Source organism: Chiloscyllium punctatum, chromosome 11 (genome assembly GCF_047496795.1).
Source record: "Chiloscyllium punctatum isolate Juve2018m chromosome 11, sChiPun1.3, whole genome shotgun sequence".
NCBI classification, from domain to species: Eukaryota; Metazoa; Chordata; class Chondrichthyes; order Orectolobiformes; family Hemiscylliidae; genus Chiloscyllium; species Chiloscyllium punctatum.
In genome coordinates, this window is record NC_092749.1 from 80,716,044 (window position 1) to 80,738,618 (window position 22,575).

Sequence of the window (22,575 nt, forward strand, 5' to 3'; positions counted from 1 at the left end):
GAGGAAACCAGAGCACCCGGAGGAAACCCACACAGACACGGGGAGAACGTGCAAACTCCACACAGTCAGTCGCCTGAGGCGGGAATTGAACCCAGGTCTCTGGTGCTGTGAGGCAGCAGTGCTAACCACTGTGCTACCGTGCCGCCCTTTACTGAAGAAATATTACTGAAGAAAAATGCCACATGGGAATGGAAGCCAGTATACACACAAGCAATAACAGTTTTGAAACAGTTTTGAAGAGAGGTTTGGTGATTGCTCCTGCTCGAAAAAAATCTCAAATCCAGCTAAACTATTTTCTATGGAGAATGCTGCAACGGAGTTCACAATATCAGCGATCTTATTGCAAGAGGTACATGGTCAGTTGAGACCAGCAGCTTATGTATTCGCAAACTCATGGCCAGTATATCAAGTGCACATGGCATGCAAAAGGCATTTATTGGCAATATTCTGGGTAGTACATTTTACCTACTTGGATGGTTGGACCCATTGACAATTTTGCCAGAACATGCATCCATTCAGATGCTGCTGGATGGACGTATGGCACAGCGAGCCAAAACAGAATTGCTAGATGGATGCTGTTATTACAAGGGAGGAATATAGAGGTAAAAAAACTGTAAAAAAAAATTGTGTTAGCAGATAACTTAATTTACCAGGAGATACCCTATGAGTGAAAGGTGGTGATAGCAAATGATTCCATTTGTATCAAAGCGAGAAAGGAGGAAATACTTGTAAACAGAAGACAGAGAATACCCAAGACAAGACAGAGAAAGAGACTGAAACAGGAGAAAATAAAGAGAAAAACAAATTACTCTTAAAAATGTTTGTTGACAGCTCTTTTTCTGTCCAGGTTGGAGAATGGAGAACTAGTTGTACTACCTACATGGCAGATGAGCTAGGATGAGAAGTGGATAGTATAGCCCTCAATTTGCCAAATGCCATGAGTGCTCAAGCAGCTGAGTTGGCAGCAGTGGCATATACATAAGTGAGATACCCAGATAAATTCATCTAGAATCTATTATCTATTCAGACAGTATGTACACGAGCAACAGTTTGATGGACTACCTATCCTTGTAGAAGGCTAGATGCTTTGCATTGACAGATGGAAAGGTCCTACCTTCCACCTCAATGCTGAGATACATTTTTGAAAAGGTTCAAGGGAAAGAATGTAGAGTCATGAAAGTGATACTTTGCCACAAAGGCAGCACCACGAATGATGTTAGTGAAGAAAAATACTAAAGAAAATTATTCTAAATTATCACCAGAGGGAAATAAAAAAGCAGCCAAAAGTGAGGACTGCAAATGCTGGAGATCAGAATCAAGATTAGAGTGGTGCTGGAAAAGCACAGCAGGTCAGGCAGCATCCAAGGAGCAGGAAAATTGATGTTTCGGGCAGGAGATTTTCTTGCTCCTCAGATGAATTAGCCAAATGAAGGACAATAGCTGGAGGAGAATGGCAGCTGCAAATGGAGAACACAAGAGCATAGAAATAGAAAGAAGCAGCCCCGATCAAATTAACAGGAGAACAAAGGAAGCATAGAGAATTATAAAAAAAATTAGTAGGACAGGAGTCAGAGGAATACAAGGAATGAAAAGGCATACATGTAAAAGAGGGAGCCATATTATGTGAAGGAAATCTTGGAGTACCATCGAGACAAAGTAATCAGATGATTTATTAGTACCACCATGTATATGGACACCAAGAGTTAGAAAACACCTTGGAGCGGTTGAAGGAGGTATGCTGGCAGTCACAAATGAAAGGGGACATGGAACATCATTTGAAAAATTGCTTGATGTGCAAAAAATAACCCGACAAAAACGTAAAGAAGGCATTCCTTAGACACATAAGGCCAGTAGAGAGGCCCTAGACAAATTTATAAATCGACTTTATGGGTCCCCTATTCCCAGCTATGGGAAGATATAAGTATATTCTGGTGATAGTAGATCCTTCACCAAATGGGTAGAGAGACATTTCATTCAAAATGATACTGCTAAAATCATAGCAAAAGTCTTGTTAGAAAAGGTTTTTACATGTTGGGATTTACCAAGGAGTGTTGAGTCAGATCAAAGGACACATTTTAAGCCCAGGTGATGCAGAATGTCATGACATTGATAGGGATAAAACAAAGGTTCCAGATATTCAATAGGCTACAGTCCAATCAGATAGTCAAAAAGAATTAATTGAACCTTGAAGACGATGTTGGCCAAAATGGTGCAGCAGTAGCAGACCACTTGGGTGACAGTGCTTCCTTATGTCCTAATGATAATAAGAACTGTAGTTTTCCTTACAAAATTTACCCCTTAAAGGTTGATGACATATGACCTGGGTCGAGAGACATATGACCTGGAGTCACTGATAGGATTAGACCTGTCTGAAGCAGAAGTAGATGGAATAATGAAAGATAGGTGGGTACAACGGCTGTTTGAGAGTGTAAAAGAAATGAACTACATGGCTGCAAATGATATGAGAAGGAAGAAACAAAGTCAGGTCCACTTTGATTCCAAGACAAAGCCAAAGGGGTCAGGTGGACTCCTCTGGCTCACCAATAGAAATGAAAATGAAGGAAAAAGGAAAAGGGCAAAAAATAAAATTGATAAAACATTTACTCGTTAACCGAAATGGATGAGGTGAAGGGATGGAAGGAAAGCTAGAATCAGCACTTGATGCACATGAATTGGCTGAGGGTATGAAGGAATAAAATCAGATTGACTGCACATAACAGCAGAAACTACATTTGTTTTGTATGAAGAATCACCACAAGATCATGGAAGATCATTACCATTGTTTTCATTGGAATAAAAATCCTTTCCAGTGAATACTTCGACTGATTTTTTTTAATGAATGGGAGGGGCAACATTAGTTGTTGTGAGTGGCACATATTACAAATTCAAACAAATGTCATGGTAATGGTCACATGTTGGCAAGAAATGTGGGTTTTTTGTGTTGCCATGGCCTGTCCCTGGGCATTAGAACCCTACTTTCAAATCTTTGCTCCAGTGGCCAAGAAAGCAGCATTATCAGTTACACGGTCTGTGAAAAAATTAATTCACAGGGGACTTGAAAGGTTCAAGGAAAAATTTCCTTTTGGGTCCAAAATTATGTGTACTTGGATTTTTCTCAAATATGCCTTCGTCGGAGATACCGATTATGTCGCCACAGCGGCCTCAGGATACAGAAAAGAAAGGTTGTGGTGTACCTTAGATGAACAGAATGTGGCAATCAGCAATATCTCTTCTGACTTGACCGTTAGCCACAAAGTTATGTTTAATCCAGAACCCAAAGAGAAACTGCGCACAACTCTACACATCCACCCAAATGAGACAGACAACAATTTACAATGATTTGCAGCAATGGAATTTCCACTTATTCCACACCACTGCAGATTGGGTAAAGATCATTTCTGAGGCAAAGGAAGATATCCATAAATGGGCTATGCACAAGATGGAAATTAAAACTCACGCAGAGGAGGCAATTAGGACTTACAGGCTCTAAGCTACTAGAGTAAAATTTAGAATTGGGGACTGAACAGTCAGGTCCATCCGTAGATCAGAATTGTGTCTCATGTGATTGTTAGATTACAATTTGTTATACTTATTGTTGTGATAGTCTTATTTTGTTTGTGAAAAAGCAAAGTTAAGAAACGGAAGGGACTGACAACAAGGATTGGTCTCAGTTACCAAAAAATAGCTCATATGGAAGAGAGTTTGTAATGGATATTTATTATAGGGTAGGAATATTGTAAACATAGCTAGTTCATAGTCTTTCTTACTATTTGTTCTTTACATTGATATCATGCATATCTTAGAAGATGTGATTTGGAGATGTCAGTGTTAGATTAGGGTGTACAAAGTTAAAAATCACACAACACCTGGTTATAGTCCAACAGGTTTATTTGGAAGCATTAGATTTCAGAGTGCTGCTCCTTCATCAGGTGGTCCTTTCCCATTCCTCCACTTCTCGCCTTCAAACAACCACCAAACCTCAAGCAGATCACTGTCCTGAAAGCTGGGCAGTTTGCTACAAACAACGTCATACAACCGTATCACGGTAAACACTGCAAGATGTGCAAGTGTCTCGACACAGATACCACCATTACACGTCGGGACACCTCCCACTGTGTACGTGGTAGGCACTCATGCAATTCAGCCAATGTTGTCTATCTCATACGCTGCAGGCAAGGATTCCCTGAGGCATGATACATTTAGGGTGTAGGTTTGCTCGCTGAGCTATAGGTTTGATATCCAGACATTTCATTTCCTGGCTAGGTAACATCATCAGTGGCGACCTCCAAGTGAAGCGAAGCTGTTGTCTCCTGCTTTCTATTTATATGTTTGTCCAGGATGGGGTTCCTGGGGTTTGTGGTGATGTCATTTCCTGTTCATTTTCTGAGGGGTTGATAGATGGTAGCTAGACCTGTATGTTTGTTTATAGCGTTGTGGTTGGAGTGCCAGGCCTCTGGGAATTCTCTGGCATGTCTTTGCTGAGCCTGTCCCAGGATAGATTTTTTGTCCCAGTCGAAATGGTGGTTTTTTTCATCCATGTGTAGGGCTACGAGGGAGAGAGCGTAGTGCCTTTTTGTGGCTAGCTGGTGTGCGTGTATCCTGGTGGCTAACTTTCTTCCTGTTTGTCCTACGTAGTGTTTGTGGCAGTCCTTGCATGGAATTTTGTAGATGAGTTGAAAAATGTGGTGCTGGAAAAACACAGCAGGCCAGGCCAGGATTTCTGAAGAAGGGCTTATGCCCGAAACGTCGATTCTCCTGCTCCTCGGATGCTGCCTGGCCTGCTGTGTTTTTCCAGCACCACATTTTTCAACTCTGGTCTCCAGCATCTGCAGTCCTCACTTTCTCCCATTTTGTAGATGACGTCGGTTTTGTCCATGGGTTGTACTGGGTCTTTTAAATTTGTTAGCATTTGTTTCAGTGTGTTGGTGGGTTTGTGTGCTACTAGGATTCCAAGGGATCTTAGTAGTCTGGCTGCCATTTCTGAAACTTCTTTGATGAAACCCAAGGTGGTTAGGGTTTCTGGCTGTGTTTGGTCTGCTTGTCATAGTTTGTTCTTGAGGAATCTGTGGACTGTATTTTTTGAGTATCCGTTCTTCTTGAATACATTTATAGGTGGTTCTCCTCTGTTTTCCGAAGTTCGTCTGTGCTGCAGTGTGTGGTGGCTCGTTGGAATAGTGTTCTGATACAGCTTCGTTTGTGTGTGTTGGGATGGTTGCTGGCTTGTTGGTTTTCTGTATACGCGGGTTTGTAGTTCTCCGTTGTCCTTTCTTTCGACTGTGACGTCCAGGAATGTGAGTTTGTTGTCGGTTTCTTCCTCCTTGGTGAACTTTATGCCTGTGAGGGTGCTGTTGATGATGTTAAATGTCTCTGCTATCTTGTTTCATTTTGTGATGACAAAGGTGTCATCTACGTAGCGGACCCAGATTTTTGGGTTGAGGGTTGGTAGGGCTGTTTGTTCTAGTCTTTGCATTACCGCTTCTGCTATGCATCCCGATAGCGGAGATCCTATGGGTGTGCTGTTGGTTTGTTTGTAGATTAAGTTGTTGAAGGTGAAATGGGTGGTGAGGCACAGGTCCACGAGCTTAATGATGTTTTCGTTGGTAATGTGATTGATGGTCGTTGGGGTGTGTGTGATCGTCTCTTCTAAAAGTGTGGTAAGTGCTTCCTTTGCCAGGTCGATGTTGATGGAGGTAAACTCGCATTCCTGGAGGTCACAGTCGAAAGAAAGGACAACGGGGAACTACAAACCCACGTAAACAGAAAACCAACAAACACTGACCATATACTTAACTACACCAGCAACCATCCCAACACACACAAACGAAGCTGTATCAGAACACTATTCCAATGAGCCACCACACACTGCAGCACAGACTAACTTCGGAAAACAGAGAACCACCTATACAACGTATTCAAGAAGAACGGATACTCAAAAAAACAGTCCGCAGATTCCTCAAGAACAAACCATGACAAGCACACCAAACACAGCTAGAAACCCTAACCACCTTACCATACATCAAAGAAGTTTCAGAAATGACAGCCAGACTACTAAGACCCCTCGGAATCCTAGTAGCACACAAACCCACCAACACACTCAAACAAAAACTAACAAACTTAAAAGACCCAGTACAACCCATGGACAAAACCAACGTCATCTACACAATTCCATGCAAGGACTGCCACAAACACTACGTAGGACAAGCAGGAAGAAAGTTAGCCACCAGGATACACTAACATCAGCTAGCCACAAAAAGACACGACCCTCTCTCCCTCGTAGCCCTACACATGGATGAAAAAAGCCACCATTTCAATTGGGACAACACATCTATCCTGGGACAGGCTCAGCAAAGACATGCCAGAGAATTCCTAGAGGCCTGGCACTCTAACCACAACGCCATAAATAAACACATAGATCTAGATACCATCTATCAACCCCTCAGAAAATGAACAGGAAATGACATCACCACAAACCCCAGGAACCCCATCCTGGACAAACATATAAATAGAAAGCAGGAGACAACAGCTTCGCTTCACTTGGAGGTCGCCACTTATGATGTTACCTAACCAGATAATGAAACGTCTGGATATCAAACCTATAGCTCAGCGAGCAAGCCTACACCCTACACCTCAACCTGAGCTACAAACCTTCACAAACCTTGCATGATACATTGGAGAGACCGAGAAGAGGCTACAGCAACAGATAAACGGGCACCGCACAACAATCAACAGACAAGAGTGTTCCCTCCCAGTCGCAGAACACTTTAGTGGTCGGGACATTCAACCTCGGACCTTCGGGTGACCATCCTCCAAGGCGGACTTTGGGACTGGCAACAATGCAAAGTGGCCGAATAGAGGCTGATAGCCAAGTTCAGTACCCATGGGGATGGCCTCAACCGGGACCTTGGGTTCATGTCACACTACAGGTGACCCAAATGCACTACATGCACTACATACATACACACTCCTACAGACCCTCTCTCATATGAACATAGAACATAGAACATAAAACATAGAACAATACAGCACAGAACAGGCCCTTCGGCCCACGATGTTGTGCCGAACTTCTATCCTAGATTAAGCACCCATCCATGTACCTATCCAAATGCCGCTTAAAGGTCGCCAATGAATCTGACTCTACCACTCCCACGGGCAGCGCATTCCATGCCCCCACCACTCTCTGGGTAAAGAACCCACCCCTGACATCTCCCCTATACCTTCCACCCTTCACCTTAAATTTATGTCCCCTTGTAACACTCTGTTGTACCCCGGGGAAAAAGTTTCTGACTGTCTACTCTATCTATTCCTCTGATCATCTTATAAACCTCTATCAAGTCACCCCTCATCCTTCGCCGTTCCAACGAGAAAAGGCCGAGAACTCTCAACCTATCCTCGTACGACCTACTCTCCATTCCAGGCAACATCCTGGTAAATCTTCTCTGCACCCTCTCCAAAGCTTCCACATCTTTCCTAAAGTGAGGCGACCAGAACTGCACACAGTACTCCAAATGTGGCCTAACCAAAGTCCTGTACAGCTGCAACATCACCTCACGACTCTTGAATTCAATCCCTCTGCTAATGAACGATAATACTCCATAGGCCTTCTTACAAACTCTATCCACCTGAGTGGCAACTTTCAAAGATCTATGTACATAGACCCCAAGATCCCTCTGTTCCTCCACCTGACCAAGAACCCTACCATTAACCCTGTATTCCGCATTCTTATTTGTTCTTCCAAAATGGACAACCTCACACTTGGCAGGGTTGAACTCCATCTGCCACTCCTCAGCCCAGCTCTGCATCATATCTAAGTCCCTCTGCAGCCGACAACAGCCCTCCTCACTGTCCACAACTCCACCTATCTTTGTATCATCTGCAAATTTACTGACCCACCCTTCGACTCCCTCATCTAAGTCATTAATAAAAGTTACAAACAGCAGAGGACCCAGAACTGATCCCTGCGGAACTCCACTTGTAACTGGACTCCATGCTAAATATTTACCATCTACCACCACTCTCTGACTTCGACCGGTTAGCCAGTTTTCTATCCAATTGGCCAAATTTCCCTCTATCCCATGCCTCCTGACTTTCCGCATAAGCCTATCATGGGGAACCTTATCAAATGCCTTACTAAAATCCATGTACACTACATCCACTGCTCTACCCTCATCCACATGCTTGGTCACCTCCTCGAAGAATTCAATAAGACTTGTAAGGCAAGACCTACCCTTCACAAATCCGTGCTGGCTGTCCCTAATCAAGCAGTGTCTTTCCAGATACTCGTAAATCCTATCCCTCAGTACCCTTTCCATTACTTTGCCTACCACAGAAGTAAGACTAACTGGCCTGTAATTCCCGGGGTTATCCCTGTTCCCTTTTTTGAACAGGGGCACAACATTCGCTACTCTCCAGTCCCCTGGTACCACCCCAGTTGCCAGTGAAGACGAGAAGATCATTGCCAACGGTACTGCAATTTCCTCTCTTGCTTCCCACATAATCCTAGGATATATCCCGTCAGGCCCGGGGGACTTGTCTATCCTCAAGTTGTTCAAAATGTCCAACACATCTTCCTTCCTAACAGCTATCTCTTCTAGCTTATCAGTCCGTTTCACACTCTCCTCTTCAACAATACGGTCCCTCTCGTTCGTAAATACTGAAGAGAAGTACTTGTTCAAGACCTCTCCTATCTCTTCCGACTCAATACACAGTCTCCCACCACTGTCCTTGATCGGACCTACCCTCGTTCTCGTCATTCTCAGGTTTCTCACATACGCATAGAATGCCTTGGGGTTATCCTTGATCCTATCCGCCAAGGATTTTTCATGCCCTCTCTTAGCTCTCCTAATCCCTTTCTTCAGGTCCCTTCTGGCTATCCTGTATCCTTCCACTGCTCTGTCTGAACCTTGTTTCCTCAACCTTATGTAAGCCTCCTTCTTCCTCTTAACTAGACATTCAACCTCCCTCGTCAACCAAGGCTCCCTCACACGACCATTTCTTTCCTGCCTGATCGGTACATACATATCAAGGACACGTCGTATCTGCTCCTTGAAAAAGTCCCACATTTCCACCACATCCTTCCCTGACAGCCTATGCTCCCAACGTATGCTCCTCAAATCCTGTCTTACAGCATCGTAATTTCCCTTCCCCCAATTGTAAAAACTTCCTTGTTGTGCGCACCTATCTCTCTCCATAACCAAGGTGAAAGTCACAGAATTGTGGTCGCCATCACCAAAATGTTCCCCCACTAACAAGCCCACCACTTGTCCCGGTTCGTTACCGAGTACCAAATCCAATATGGCCTCCCCTCTGGTTGGACAATCTACATACTGCGTTAGAAAACCTTCCTGGACACACTGCACAAACACCGCCCCATCCAATCTACTTGATCTAAAGAGCTTCCAATCAATATTTGGGAAGTTGAAGTCGCCCATGACTACGACCCTGTGGCTTCTGCACCTTTCCAAAATCTGTTTCCCAATCTGTTTCTCCACATCTCTGCTGCTATTGGGGGGCCTATAATAAACACCCAACAAGGTGACTGCACCTTTCCTATTTCTGACTTCAGCCCATACTACCTCCAGAGGCAGATCCCCCTCAAACTTCCTTTCTGCAGCCGTTATACCATTTCTAATTAGCAATGCCACCCCCCCTCCTTTTTTACCACCCTCCCTAATCTTACTGAAACATCTGTAACCAGGAACCTCCAACAGCCATTCCTGTCCCTCATCTATCCATGTTTCTGTGATGGCCACAACATCGTAGTCCCAGGTACCGATCCACGCCTTAAGTTCACCCACCTTATTTCTGATACTCCTTGCATTGAAGTATACGCACTTGAGCCCATCTCTGTGTCCGCAAGTAGTCCCTGTCAGTGCTACCTTCTCCACAGCCTCCCTACAGTCTTGGACATCCTGACACACAGCTAGCTTACTTGCTGGACTACAAGTCCAGATCCCATCCCCCTGCCAAATTAGTTTAAACCCCCCCGAAGAGTGCTAGCAAACCTACCCCCCAGGATATTGGTGCCCTTCTGCTCACACATACACTCCTGCACACATCCTCTCACAGACTTTTATCCCTTTACACTCACACACAAGTTTGTGGGGTGAATTTGTACTTGAATTTGAAAACTGCATGAATTCATGTAAGATTCCATAAATCTGTTTTGTTAGATTAGAATCAGTCTGAACATTGTGGCACAGGCAGTCTCACATAGGGCACCTCACACCTTCAAAGCATTATCTGAGCCAACATGACACCAATTGTTAAAGTTCACATGAGAATGTAACTTTAAGAAAGTTCTGTAATTTACATAAGAACTGGAACCAACATGCTCATTCTAAAAGATGAGAGACTTAACTAAAAATCCAGGTCTTTTTCAGTATATAATTTCAGTTACATCATACTGTAACTTTTGCTATAAATTGTGTCTTATAATCTTATACTTCACAACCACCTGATGAAAGTCTCTGAAAGCTAGTGCTTCCAAATAAACCTGTTGGACTATAATCTGGTGTTAATCTGGTGTTACGTGATTTTTACAAGATATGGAAAGTGGCCCCATGACAATATATTTGTGAGAAGTGAAACGGATTTGTAATTTTGTTTATGCTTATGTCTATAGTTTTGAGAAATATAATGATCTAAATGGCATTTCAGACTGCACAGCAGAAGTAATGCTACATTGAGCAGACATTGCTGTAAGGGGCTAATGCTCACCACTGTCTGGAGGTGTCCTGGAAGATGTAGAAAACCAAGTAGAGATGATCCTCAGATAAATCTTTGGGTCAGAAGAGGGGAGATATTGGATAAGGCTGAAGATGACAGGAACAGATAATAGGCTTAACAATGGACTGTTTTTATGTGAATGGAACGTGAATGAATCATGCTGGTATGCCAACCGTTAAAACTGCAGGAAACCAGTAACTGCTGTCTCGACCAGATAAGCCATGTATTTGGACAAAATATTTGTGATCGCTCACATGCATAGATTAGTCCAAATAAGGCATACACTTGGCACAGAGACTTGTGCGTAAACAGCCTGAAGGAATCTTTGTTCAGCAACACTTCAAAGATTCACATTGTAAGAAGGTACCACATGTCAGGAGGCATGGTGAGAACGCCACGCAGAGTTTCAGCCTGGCCAATGGCCAACTCTCCCAGGTAATAACATTTGGACTTGTTTATGGACATCAGGGTAGTGAAAGACAATATCTTTAGTGTCAAAAGTGTGTGTTTCTGGTCAAGTAATGAATAAATTAATAGCGTTCTATAGAGCTCTAAGTCTCTCCGATGCATCTTCATCAATGCATGTACTGTTGCCTCAGAGATGGGCAACACAGTAAAATGGATGGCATGGTAGCACAATGGTTAGCACTGCTGCCTCACAATGCCAGGGACCAGGGTTAGATTGCAGCTTTGGACAACTATCTGGAGTTTGCACACTCTTCCCATGTCCTTCCTTCCACAATCCAGTAATGGGCTGATTAGATAGTCAGGTCGCTTCTTGCAAGTTGGGATAGAGAGACCAGAGCTGAAAATGTGTTGCTGGAAAAGCGCAGCAGGTCAGGCAGCATCTAAGGAGCAGGAGAATCGACGTTTCTGGCATGAGCCCTTCTTCAGGAATAAGGAAAGTGTGCCAAGCAGGCTAAGATAAAAGGTAGGGAGGAGAGACTTGGGGGAGGGCCGTTGGAAATGCAATAGGTGGAAGGAAGTTCAGGTGAGGGTGATAGGCTGGAGTGAGGGTGGGGGTGGAGAGGTCAGGAAGAAGATTGCAGGTTAGGAAGGTGGTGCTGAGTTCGAGGGTTGGGACTGAGACAAGGTGGGGGGAGGGGAAATGAGGAAACTGGAGAAATCTGAGTTCATCCCATGTGGTTGGAGGGTTCCTTGGCGGAAGATGAGGCGCTCTTCCTCCAGCCATTGTGTTGCTATGGTCTGGCGATGGAGGAGTCCAAGGACCTGCATATCCTTGGTGGAGTGGGAGGGGGAGTTGAAGTGTTCAGCCACCGGGTGGTTGGGTTGGTTGGTTGGTTGGTCCGGGTGTCCCAGAGGTGTTCTCTGAAACGTTCCGCAAGTAGGCTGCCTGTCTCCCCAATATAGAGGAGACCACATAGGGTGCAGCGGATGCAGTAAATGATGTGTGTGGAGGTGCAGGTGAATTTGTGGCGGATATGGAAGTATCCCTTGGGGCCTTGGAGGGAAGTAAGGGGGGAGGTGTGGGCGCAAGTTTCTTGTGGTTGCAGGGGAAGGTGCCAGGAGTGGAGGTTAGTTTGGTGAGGGGTATGGACCTGACAAGGGAGTCACGGAGGGAGTGGTCTTTTCAGAACACCGATAGGGGAGGGGAGGGAAATATATCCCTGGTGGTGGGGTCCGTTTGGAGGTGGCGGAAATGACGACGAATGATACGATGTATATGGAAGTTGGTGGGGTGGTAGGTGAGGACCAGTGGGGTTCGGTCCTGGTGGCGATTGGAGGGGCAGGGCTCAAGGGCGGAGAAGCGGGAAGTGGAGGAGATGCGGTGGAGAGCATCATTGACCACGTCTGGGGGGATATTGCGGTCTTTGAAGAAGGAGGCCATCTGGGTTGCTCGGTATTGGAACTGGTCCTCCTGGGAGCAGATGCGGCGGAGACGAAGGAATTGGGAATATGGGATGGTGTTTTTACAGGGGGCAGGGTGGGAGGAGGTGTAGTCTAGGTAGCTGTGGGAGTCGGTCGGTTTATAGTAAATGTCCGTGTTGATTCGGTTGCCTGAGATAGAAATGGAGGTTCTGGATTAGTGGTGCTGGAAGAGCACAGCAGTTCAGGCAGCATCCAAGTAACTTCGAAATCGACGTTTCGAGCAAAAGCTTGATGAAGGGCTTTTGCCCGAAACGTCGATTTCGAAGCTACTTGGATGCTGCCTGAACTGCTGTGCTCTTCCAGCACCACTAATCCAGAATCTGGTTTCCAGCATCTGCAGTCATTGTTTTTACCTCATAGAAATGGAGGTGGTCTAGGAAGGGGAGGGAGGAGTCTGAGACGGTTCAGGTAAATTTGAGGTCGGGGTGGAAGGTGTTGGTAAAGTGGATGAACTGTTCAACCTCCTCGTGGGAGCACGAGGCAGCGCTGATGTAGTCATCGATGTAGCGGAGGAAAAGGTGGGAGGTGGTGCCAGTGTAGCTGCGGAAGATGGACTGTTCCACATATCCTACGAAGAGGCAGGCATAGCTGGGGCCCATGCGGGTGCCCATGGCTACTCGTTTGGTTTGGAGAAAGTGGGAGGATTGGAAAGAGAAGTTGTTCAGAGTGAGGACCAGTTCAGTCAGTCGAAGGAGGGTGTCAGTGGAAGGGTACTGCTTAGGTCGGCGGGAAAGGAAGAAGCGGAGGGCTTTGAGTCCTTTGTGATGGGGGATGGAGGTGTACAGGGACTGTACATTTAACACATTTTCGGCTCTGATCTCCAGCGTCTGCAGTCCTCACTTTCTCATAGAGAGACCAGAGTTAATAAACAGCTAAATTGCCTTTTAGCATCCAGAGGTGTGCAATCTAGGTGGTAAAATGCAGGATGGCAGAGATTAAGTACAGAGTGTGGATCTGTGGGGATGCTGTTCGAAAGGTCTATCCTGTACTGTAGGGATTCTGTGATTCTATGAAAAGCTCCCCCACTGATACATCTAACACTTGGCTCATTTTGTTCTTGAAAATTAGGCCCATCTGTGCCCCCTCTCCTGCTAGCTTTCTATATGCTAGATTAAAAAGCTCTCCATTTTAAAAATTCTCTCCTTACTGCACCTTTCACACTTTGTCTATCATAGTTAATATTGGGAAAGTTGAATTCCGATTCCCTACAATTATTGGTCTGACTAATAAATGTCAGAAAGAAGGAAAAGCTGGAGACAATTTGAAATTTATAACAAAAGCCTGCATTGACACAACAGCCTTAAACCATCCCCTGTCCTGACCACCAAGGCACTTCAAGGATGAATTACCAATCCAAAAATCTGAAATGACGCTAAATAAGATAATGTTACAACAGACAATTAAAAGCCTGAACAAAGTGATCAATTTTAGGGAACACCCTCAAGAAACAGAGGTTAATGGAGCGAATTTTAATGGTAAGGGCCTAGGCAACTGAAGGCACAGCCTTCAATATGGGGAGTAATTAAAACCAGAGGTGATGCATTATAGTCAAGAATTGGAGAAGCACCGAAATCTTGAAGGTTTGCCAGTTTGCAAGGAGGATCCAGAAACAAAGAGGGAAGAGATCACAGAGGTGATGTGAAACCAAATTAAAATCTTACAAGTGTGTTCCTATCAGACCTGAAGCTGATGTCGGCCAGAGAGTGCTGGGTGACAAGTGAATTAACTTCATGCAAGTTGGGATAGAGAGATCAGAGTTAGTAAAGATGGAAGACAGAGCATGGAATGGGCAAATCAAGAGGGAACAAAGGCATAGATGAGGGTTTCAGCAACAGAGCAGCTGACCTATGGTGGTTCAGATTCATAGTATGTTACAGAGGTCAAAGTGAGTGGTCTTGGAGTGGATATATTGCCCAAAGCTCACTTTGCTGTAAAATATGCCACCAAAGTTGCAGAAGTACTGGCTCTACGTCAGGGGGAAGGGACCGGTGATTAAGAAATAGTTTGCAGCAGGGCCTGAGGAACATGGCTAAAGTTTTCCTAGAAATTTCTGCTCATCCAGAACTGGTTGAAAAAAATACTAGTGACTGAGAGAGGTAGTTGGATGGAAGTGATCATCAACATATATGCTGAATTTCATGGATGATGTCGCTGAGGAACAGCATGTGGATGATCTCGAGATGCAACACATTTATGATAAGTTTTGGCAAGCCCAAAGATCAAAACACTGCAAAATATGCAATTCTGACCATAAAATTTTACAGTTTCCTTTTTTTCATAAAAAATCTGAGAGCACTCTATCATAGTAACTTGTACATATTCAATTGAAACATTACAATGATCGCTAAAATTCAATACGATTACAGTACCTGTTGATCATCAGGTGTCCATATTCCACAAGTAATCTGGCTATCCAAATTAATCTCAGAAGACCAATGTCGCTGCCCACTGACAGATCCAACCAGCACAAAGCCATCTCGGTAAGAAATCAGTGCCTGTGTACCATCATGGCTCCAAGTAAAATCGCTCACCTGAAAAACAATCAAAGGGAAAAAACATTGAAGTAAAATAATTCATGCATTTCTTGATTCTTTTTCCTTTTTATTTCTCCCCAATGCAGTGATCAGTATCCTAGCAAATCACATTACTAGATGTATGGAGAGAGCATTAAAACTAATCAGAAGCAGCAAGGCATTGTAAGAAGCGAAATATAGGTTTATGAAACAAAAGCATATGGTGCCATTTCAAGGGAAACGGGATAACCAGGGCGAGAGTAGGGCACAATAGTATCCAAGGAGGAAACATGTGGAGCTGAAGGACAGGGTGTTAAATGACTATTTTTATAATCATAGTCGTACAGCAGAGAAACAGACCCTTCGGCCCACCATGTCTATGTTGATCAACAAACACAAAGCTATACTAATCCCATTTACCGGAACTTAATCCGAAGTCACCTGTGCCCTAGCATTTCAAGAGTTCATCCAAATGCTTCTTAAATGTTGTGATAGTACCTGCCTCCATCACCCAACACTTGGTGAGTTCCATATTTCTATCACCCTCTGGATGAAAACAAAAAGTTCTCAGATGTCTTCTAAACCAATTGGACCTCACCTTAAACTTGTGCCATCTGGTCTTAGACATGTCCACCATCATGAAAAGATTCTAATGATCTTACCATCTATGCCTCACTTAATTTTCTATACCTCAAATCAGATTCCCCTTCAGCCTATCCAGTCTTTCATCGTAACTGAGACTTTCCATCCAATGCAACATCCAAGTGAATTTCATCTGCAACCTCTCCAGTGCAAGCTGACCAGAACTGTACAGTTTTCCAAATGTGACCTAACCAATAGTCTATAAAGTTGTATAAATACTTCCCTGAACTATCCTCATCATAATATTTAGTCAGCTTTTCAAACATTCAGCTAAATTCATCAAACAGGAACATCCAACAACAAATCCACTGACTATTCCTGTCTTTCCAAGTATCAATTAATCCTGTCCCTCAAAACATTTTCCAACAATTTCCCTACCAATGACATCAGACTCATCAGCAGCAGCAGAACCTCGCAGACAAGGATTGGTTTCTTCCACTCTCAGGACAAGTCCATACAAGGCTGTACAGACCTGCGACCACAGCATCTGTTACACATGGGGCAATGATGGTCACGGGAAGGGGTCGGTGGACCATTGGAGTGGCAGCACATTCTTTTCACTAGGTTGCCATTTCTCCCCAGTGGTAAGTCTTGAGATGCTCAATGTCCTCCTGGATGCTTCTCCATTTTGGATGGTCTTGAGCCCATGTGTGAATGCCACATTTCACCAGTGAGGTCTTGTTATCACTGAAGCACTTCCTCTGTCCACCTAGGGCTCAGCTGCCATTTCGAAGGTGGGAGTACTACTTGGGGAGTTTAGTGCAGGTCATGCGGATGACATGCCCAACCCATCATACCTGAACAAGGGTGGCCAGTACTTCAACACTGGAGGTTTTGGCCTGGTCAAGGATGCTTGTGTTGGTGCATCTTTCTTCCCAGCATTCACAGGATTTGTGCAAGCAGTTTAAAGGACTGCAGCAGTATCACCAATATCAGACCAACTAGTCTGTAATTACCTGGCCAATCCTTATTGCCCTTCTTGAACAAAGAAACCACATTATTTATCCTCCAGACATCTGCTACTTCACCTGTGGCCAGCGAATCATTGAATATCTGTGTCAGGGCACCAGCAAAATTGGCAGCACAGTGACTCAGTGGCTAACATTGCTGCTTCACAGCACCAGGGTTCGATTCCACCCTCAGGCAACCATCTGTGAAGTTTGTACATTCACCAGTGTCTGTGGAGGTTTGCTCCCACAATCCAAAGATGTGCACATTAGGTTGGTTGGCCATGCTAAACCACCCATTATGTAAATATAGGATTAGGTTGTAAATGTAGAATTACAGGATGGGCTGTGTCTGGATGGGACGCTCTTCAGAGAGTTGGTGTGGACTCAATAGGCCAAATGGCTGCTTCCACACTGTAGGAGATTCTATGATCTGCTCTCTTGCCTCCATAGCAGTGTGGGGTATCTCTCATTAGGGCCTGGGGAATTACCATAGAATCACAGAATCCCTACAATGTGAAGACAGGCCCTTCAGCCTGACAAGTCTTTGACTCTCCAACGAGTACCCCACCCGAACCCATTCCCCCACACTATTACCCTACATTTATCTCTGACTAATGCACCTAACCTGCACATCCCTGAACACTATGGGCAATTAAGCACAGCCAATTTCCTAAGCTGCACATCTTTGGATTGTGGGAGGAAATCACAGTACCCGTAGGAAACCCACATAGACATGGGGAGAATGTCTGTGTTGAGTTTGCACAGTCACCCAAAGCTGGAATCAAACCCGGATCCCTGGAGCTGTGAGGCAGCAGTGCTATCCACTGAGCCACCATGCCACCCCTGATAAACCTCACCTCCGCATTATTCTGATCACGTCCTAGAACCTCACCATCCCTGCTCAAATTTCCAGTCTCTCTTATTCGTGAATATAGACGAGAAGTATTCATTTCAGACTTCACCCTCAGGCTCTATGCAAGATTGCTCCTTCGATCACTATTAGGTCCCACTAATTCCCTGTTAGCCCTCTCGCTCTAAATATACTTAGAAAATGCCTTGGGGGTTTCCTTTATTCCATATTTTCTGCCTGCCCTTTGTCCTTTTTTTTCTAAGAACACCCCCCTTACACTCTATTTCCAAAAGACCTCCCTTGTTTTAATGCTGCGTACCTAATATATGCTTCCATTATTTTTAATCTTACTCTCAATTATTTCTTGACATCCAGGGCTCCTTGGACTTGCTACCCTTGCCCTTCACTCTTAGAGCAGCACGCTGGCTCTGAATTCTCACTGTATTACATGTATTAGACTCCCACTTTTCAAATGGAGATTTACCTACAAGTAACTGTTCCCAGTCTATGTGTACCAGATCCTGTCTAACGATAAAGAAATTTGGCCCTCCTCTAACTTCTGCACAAATATCTTATCCCTTTCCATAATGGCTTTGAAGCTTACCAAGTTCTGCTCATTATCACCAAAATGTTTGTCCACTGGCACTTCAACCACTTTATCCCTAGGATTACATCATGCACTACCCCATCTCTAGTAGGAGTAGCTACGTACTAGAATGTAATGCCCTCATGGATGCGGTGGCAATACTGTGCCTTTAAAGAAGTGTTCTGTCCTGTGCTCTTCAAGAGGGCTGTTGACACCATGGAACGGACATGTCTGCTTTAGAGGTGGGGGGTAAACAGCTTAGACTCTGAGAGTGTTTTTAAATTAGACAAAAGAAGCATGAATGGATGGAGTCAGTCACATACAGACCGGGCTTTAGTCTCACTTTCAGTTGAGGTTTTGAACTTGAAACTCTTTCAGCTCTTTCTCTTGCCACAGTAAAGCGTTTGAGCACTCTTTCTGCTGCAAGATTATTTCTCCTGGACTGGAGATCATGTGAGGAGAATCAGTGTTATTGAATTTGTCTTTGCCAAAGGTGAGTTTCAGGGATGCCTGTATTATAGTAGTTAAATATAAATTACCTTGTTAAGTATTTCCACAGAGCTAAAGTTATGTCAATTCTTTTTTGTATGTATTTTAATTGTATGGTAAGAATAAAGTGTGTTGTGTAGGGAAATCTTTATGCAAGACGAAATAGCTATAATTACAGGTCAGCTATTTCGAAAGTGATACCCAAAGTGAAACAGGAAGGGATGGACTGTTAATCATAGAAAAGCAACAGTAAATAGGGATGAAGGGGAAAGCAAATGTTAAAAAATGTTCCTCTATTTGAATGTGCTAGTATTTGAAATAAATGAATTAACACTAAATGAATTTTGGGCGGCACGGTGACACAGTGGTTAGCACTGCTGCCTCACAGCACGAGAGACCCGGCTTCAATTCCCACCTCCGGTGACTGACTGTGTGGAGTTTACACGTTCTCCCAGTGTCTACGCGGGTTTCCTCCGGGTGCTCCGGTTTCCTCCCACAGTCCAAAGATGTGCAGGTCAGGTGAATTGGCCATGCTAAATTGCCCGTAGTGTTAGGTAAGGGGTAAATGTAGGGGTATGGTGTGGGTTGCGATTCGGCGGGGCGGTGTGGACTTGTTGGGCCGAAGGGCCTGTTTCCACACTGTAAGTGATCTAATCTAAAACAACATAAAATCCAGTTTAATGGATGTGATCTTACAGCTCTTACTGAGACACGGTTACAAGGAGACAAAAGCTAGGAACTAATGTTCAGACATGAGTTTTCAAAAGAACAGACTCTAAGTAAATGGTAGTGGGTGTTATGGACCAGGTCAGACACCCTCCAAATATTTTACAAAGTAGCTTAGATCTTCACTACTTCTTATTATAAAGGTAGATGTGAAGTGGATGTTCCAGCTGTGACGCAGCTGGTTAAACCACCCAGCTTTAAGCAATACAGAATTTATTTAAAAATAGTGAATTCTTACAAGAGTATAAAGGCTACGGGAGTATACGTAAGAGGAAAAACAGGAAGGCAATATGGGGACATGAGATAGCTTGGGCAAATAGAGTTAAGGAGAATCCAAAGGGTTTCTATGAACACATTAAGGACGAAAGAGTAACTAGGGAGTGAATAGGGCCCCTCAAAGATCAGAAAGACAGCCTATGTGTGGAGCTGCAGGAGATGGGGGAGATAATAAACGTGTACTTTGCATTAGTGTTTACTGTGGAGAAGGACATGCAAGATATAGAATGTGATGAAATAGATGGTGACATCTTGAAAATTGTCCACTTTACAGAGGTGGTAGTAATGGATGTCTTAAAACACACAAAAAAGTGAATAAATCCACAGGACCTGACCAGGTGTACCCTACAACTCTGTGGGAAGCTAGGAAAGTGATTGTTGGGCCCCTCGCTGAGATACTTGTATCATCGATAGTCACAGGTGAGGAGCTGGAAGACTGGAGGTTGGCTAACATGATTCCACTATTTAAGAAAGATGGTAAGGAAAAGCCAGGGAACTATAGATCGGTGAGCCTGACATTGGTGGTGGGCAAGCTTTTTTTTAGATTAGATTAGATTACTTACAGTGTGGAAACAGGCCCTTCGGCCCAACAGGTCCACACCGACTCACCGAAGCGCAACCCACCCAAACCCATTCCCCTACATTTACCCCTTCACCTAACATTACGGGCAATTTAGTGTGGCCAATTCACCTCACCTGCACATTTTTGGACTGTGGGAGGAAACCGGAGTACCCAGAGGAAACCCACGGAGACATGGGGAGAAGGTGCAAACTCCACACAGAGGCGGGAATTGAACCCAGGTCTCTGGCACTGTGAGGCAGCAGTGCTAACCACTGTGCCACCGTGTTTAATTTAGATAAATGTGAGGTGCTGCAGTTTGGAAAAGCAAATTAGAACAGGAATTATACACTTAATGGTAAGGTCCTAGGGAGTGTTGCAGGTTAATAGTTCCTTGAAAGTAGAGTTGCAGGTAAATAGGAAAGCAAAGGAGGCGTTTGGTACGCTTTCCTTTATTAGTCAAAGCATTGAGTAAAGGAGTTGAGAGGTCATGTTGTTGCCTACAGGACATTGGCTTATAGAATACTGTGTGCAATTCAGGTCTCATTCCTATTGGAAGGATGTTGTGAAACTTGATAGGGTTCAGAAAAGATTTACAAGGATGTTGCCAGGGTTGGAGGTTTTGAACTAATAGGGACAGGCTGAATAGGTTGGGGCTGTTTTCCCAGGAACATCAGAGGCTGAGGGGTGACCTTACAGAGGTTTATAAAATCATGGAGGGATATAGATAGGATAAACAGACAAGGTCTTTTCCCTGGGGTGGGGAAGTTCAGAACTAGAGGGCATAGGCTCAGGGTGAGAGGAGAAATATATAAAAAACCTAAGGGGCATCTTTTTCCATAGAGGATGAGCTGCCAGAGGAAGTGGTGAAAGCTGGTACAATTATTGCATTTAAAAGACATCTGATGGCTTATAGAATAAAAAGGATTTAGAGGGTTTTGGGCCAAGTACTGACAAATGGGACTAGATTAGGTCAAGATATCTGGTCGGCATGGACATGTTAGACTGAAGGGTCTGTTTCCATGCTATACCTCTCTATGAATACAGTTGAAACGTGAATGAAACAAAATAGAATTTAGAATAACTTAATAGCTTGAAAACTCAACTGACTCATTACTGCAACTTAATAAGGAGCTGATGTAATTCCCACAACATCCCACAAACACACCCCTTGGCAAAAGGTTGATTCAAACACAGGTTCTTATAGGCAGGAGAGATTTCACAGAGAAAGCCAGTCAGGAACCATCTGCTGAAGCTTGGAACCTTTCTCCATTGCAAGCAGCTTCTCAATGTTACAATTAAACCAAACTAGAAAAAAATCTGAACTCTTAGAACTGGTCACTGCCCTACTATTGCTAAACTAGGCTCCTTCCTAGACATCTCGGCACCCCTCTGCCTTTAAAAAATCCCGACAAAATAACATTGTTAAAGGGGCAACATCGTCACATCTTCCCCCTTAAAAGAATGAACCAGTGTACAAAAATGGCTTCATTTTAAAACCGCTTAGGCTTATCCTGTTCGTACACTACAATAAATACATTGACTTGTCACCATGCGCACATGCACTACTACATTCTATTTCAGTGTTTACTCCAACCATCGAATACATTCATTTTTTCACCCAAGTCTTTTCAGCCAACACGTCAACAATTACGTTTTCTCGTCCTGTCACATGTACAATTTTCAAACTGAATGGCTGCAATAATAAGCACCATCTAAACAGTCTGGAATTTTGGTCAGCTTGGCCAGGTTGGACCGAAGGATCTGTTTCCGTGCTATATATCTCTATAATTCTATCAAACTTCTCTAAAAACTTAAATGGGTTATGATCAGCATACATGATTGAATCAGACACATAACTGGCAATATAAGTGTTGAAACGTTTCGGTGCCAACACCAAATTCAAATTCTCCCTCTCAATAGTTGAATTTTTCTGTTGACAAACGTTCAATTTCCTGGAGAAACATCGGATAGGTCTTTGTCTTCGCATTGCCTTCTTGTGAACCTTCAGCACCGATACCCACATCACACATACAGTCAGAGATATACACCACAGAAACAGACCCTTCAGTCCAACTCATCCACGTCGACCAGATATTCTAAATTAATCTCGTCCCATTTACCAGCATTTGGCTCATATTCCTCCAAACCCTTACGATTCATATACCCTTTTATATATATCCAGACTCCTTTTAAATGTTGTAACTGTCCCATCTTCCACCACTCCCTTGGACATCTCATTCCATACATGCATCACCCTGTGTAAAAAGTTGTCCCTTAGGTCCCTTTTAAATATTTTCCCCCTCATCCTAAACCTAAGCCCTTTAGTTCTCGACTCCCCCACCCCAGGACAAGACCTTGTTTATTTA

The 22,575-nt window shown here is 44.0% G+C and overlaps 1 protein-coding gene across 2 annotated transcripts in view; it reads right to left on the reverse strand.

Annotated features, from left to right (window-relative positions):
- The window catches only part of tulp4a (TUB like protein 4a), a 451,862-nt gene that overhangs the window by 371,237 nt on the left and 58,050 nt on the right, over positions 1-22,575 (reverse strand). For both annotated transcript variants that reach the window (XM_072581106.1, XM_072581105.1), the window contains exon 3: positions 14,985-15,146. In XM_072581106.1, coding sequence (XP_072437207.1) covers positions 14,985-15,146 — 162 coding nt within the window. The remainder of the gene's footprint in view (positions 1-14,984; positions 15,147-22,575) is intronic.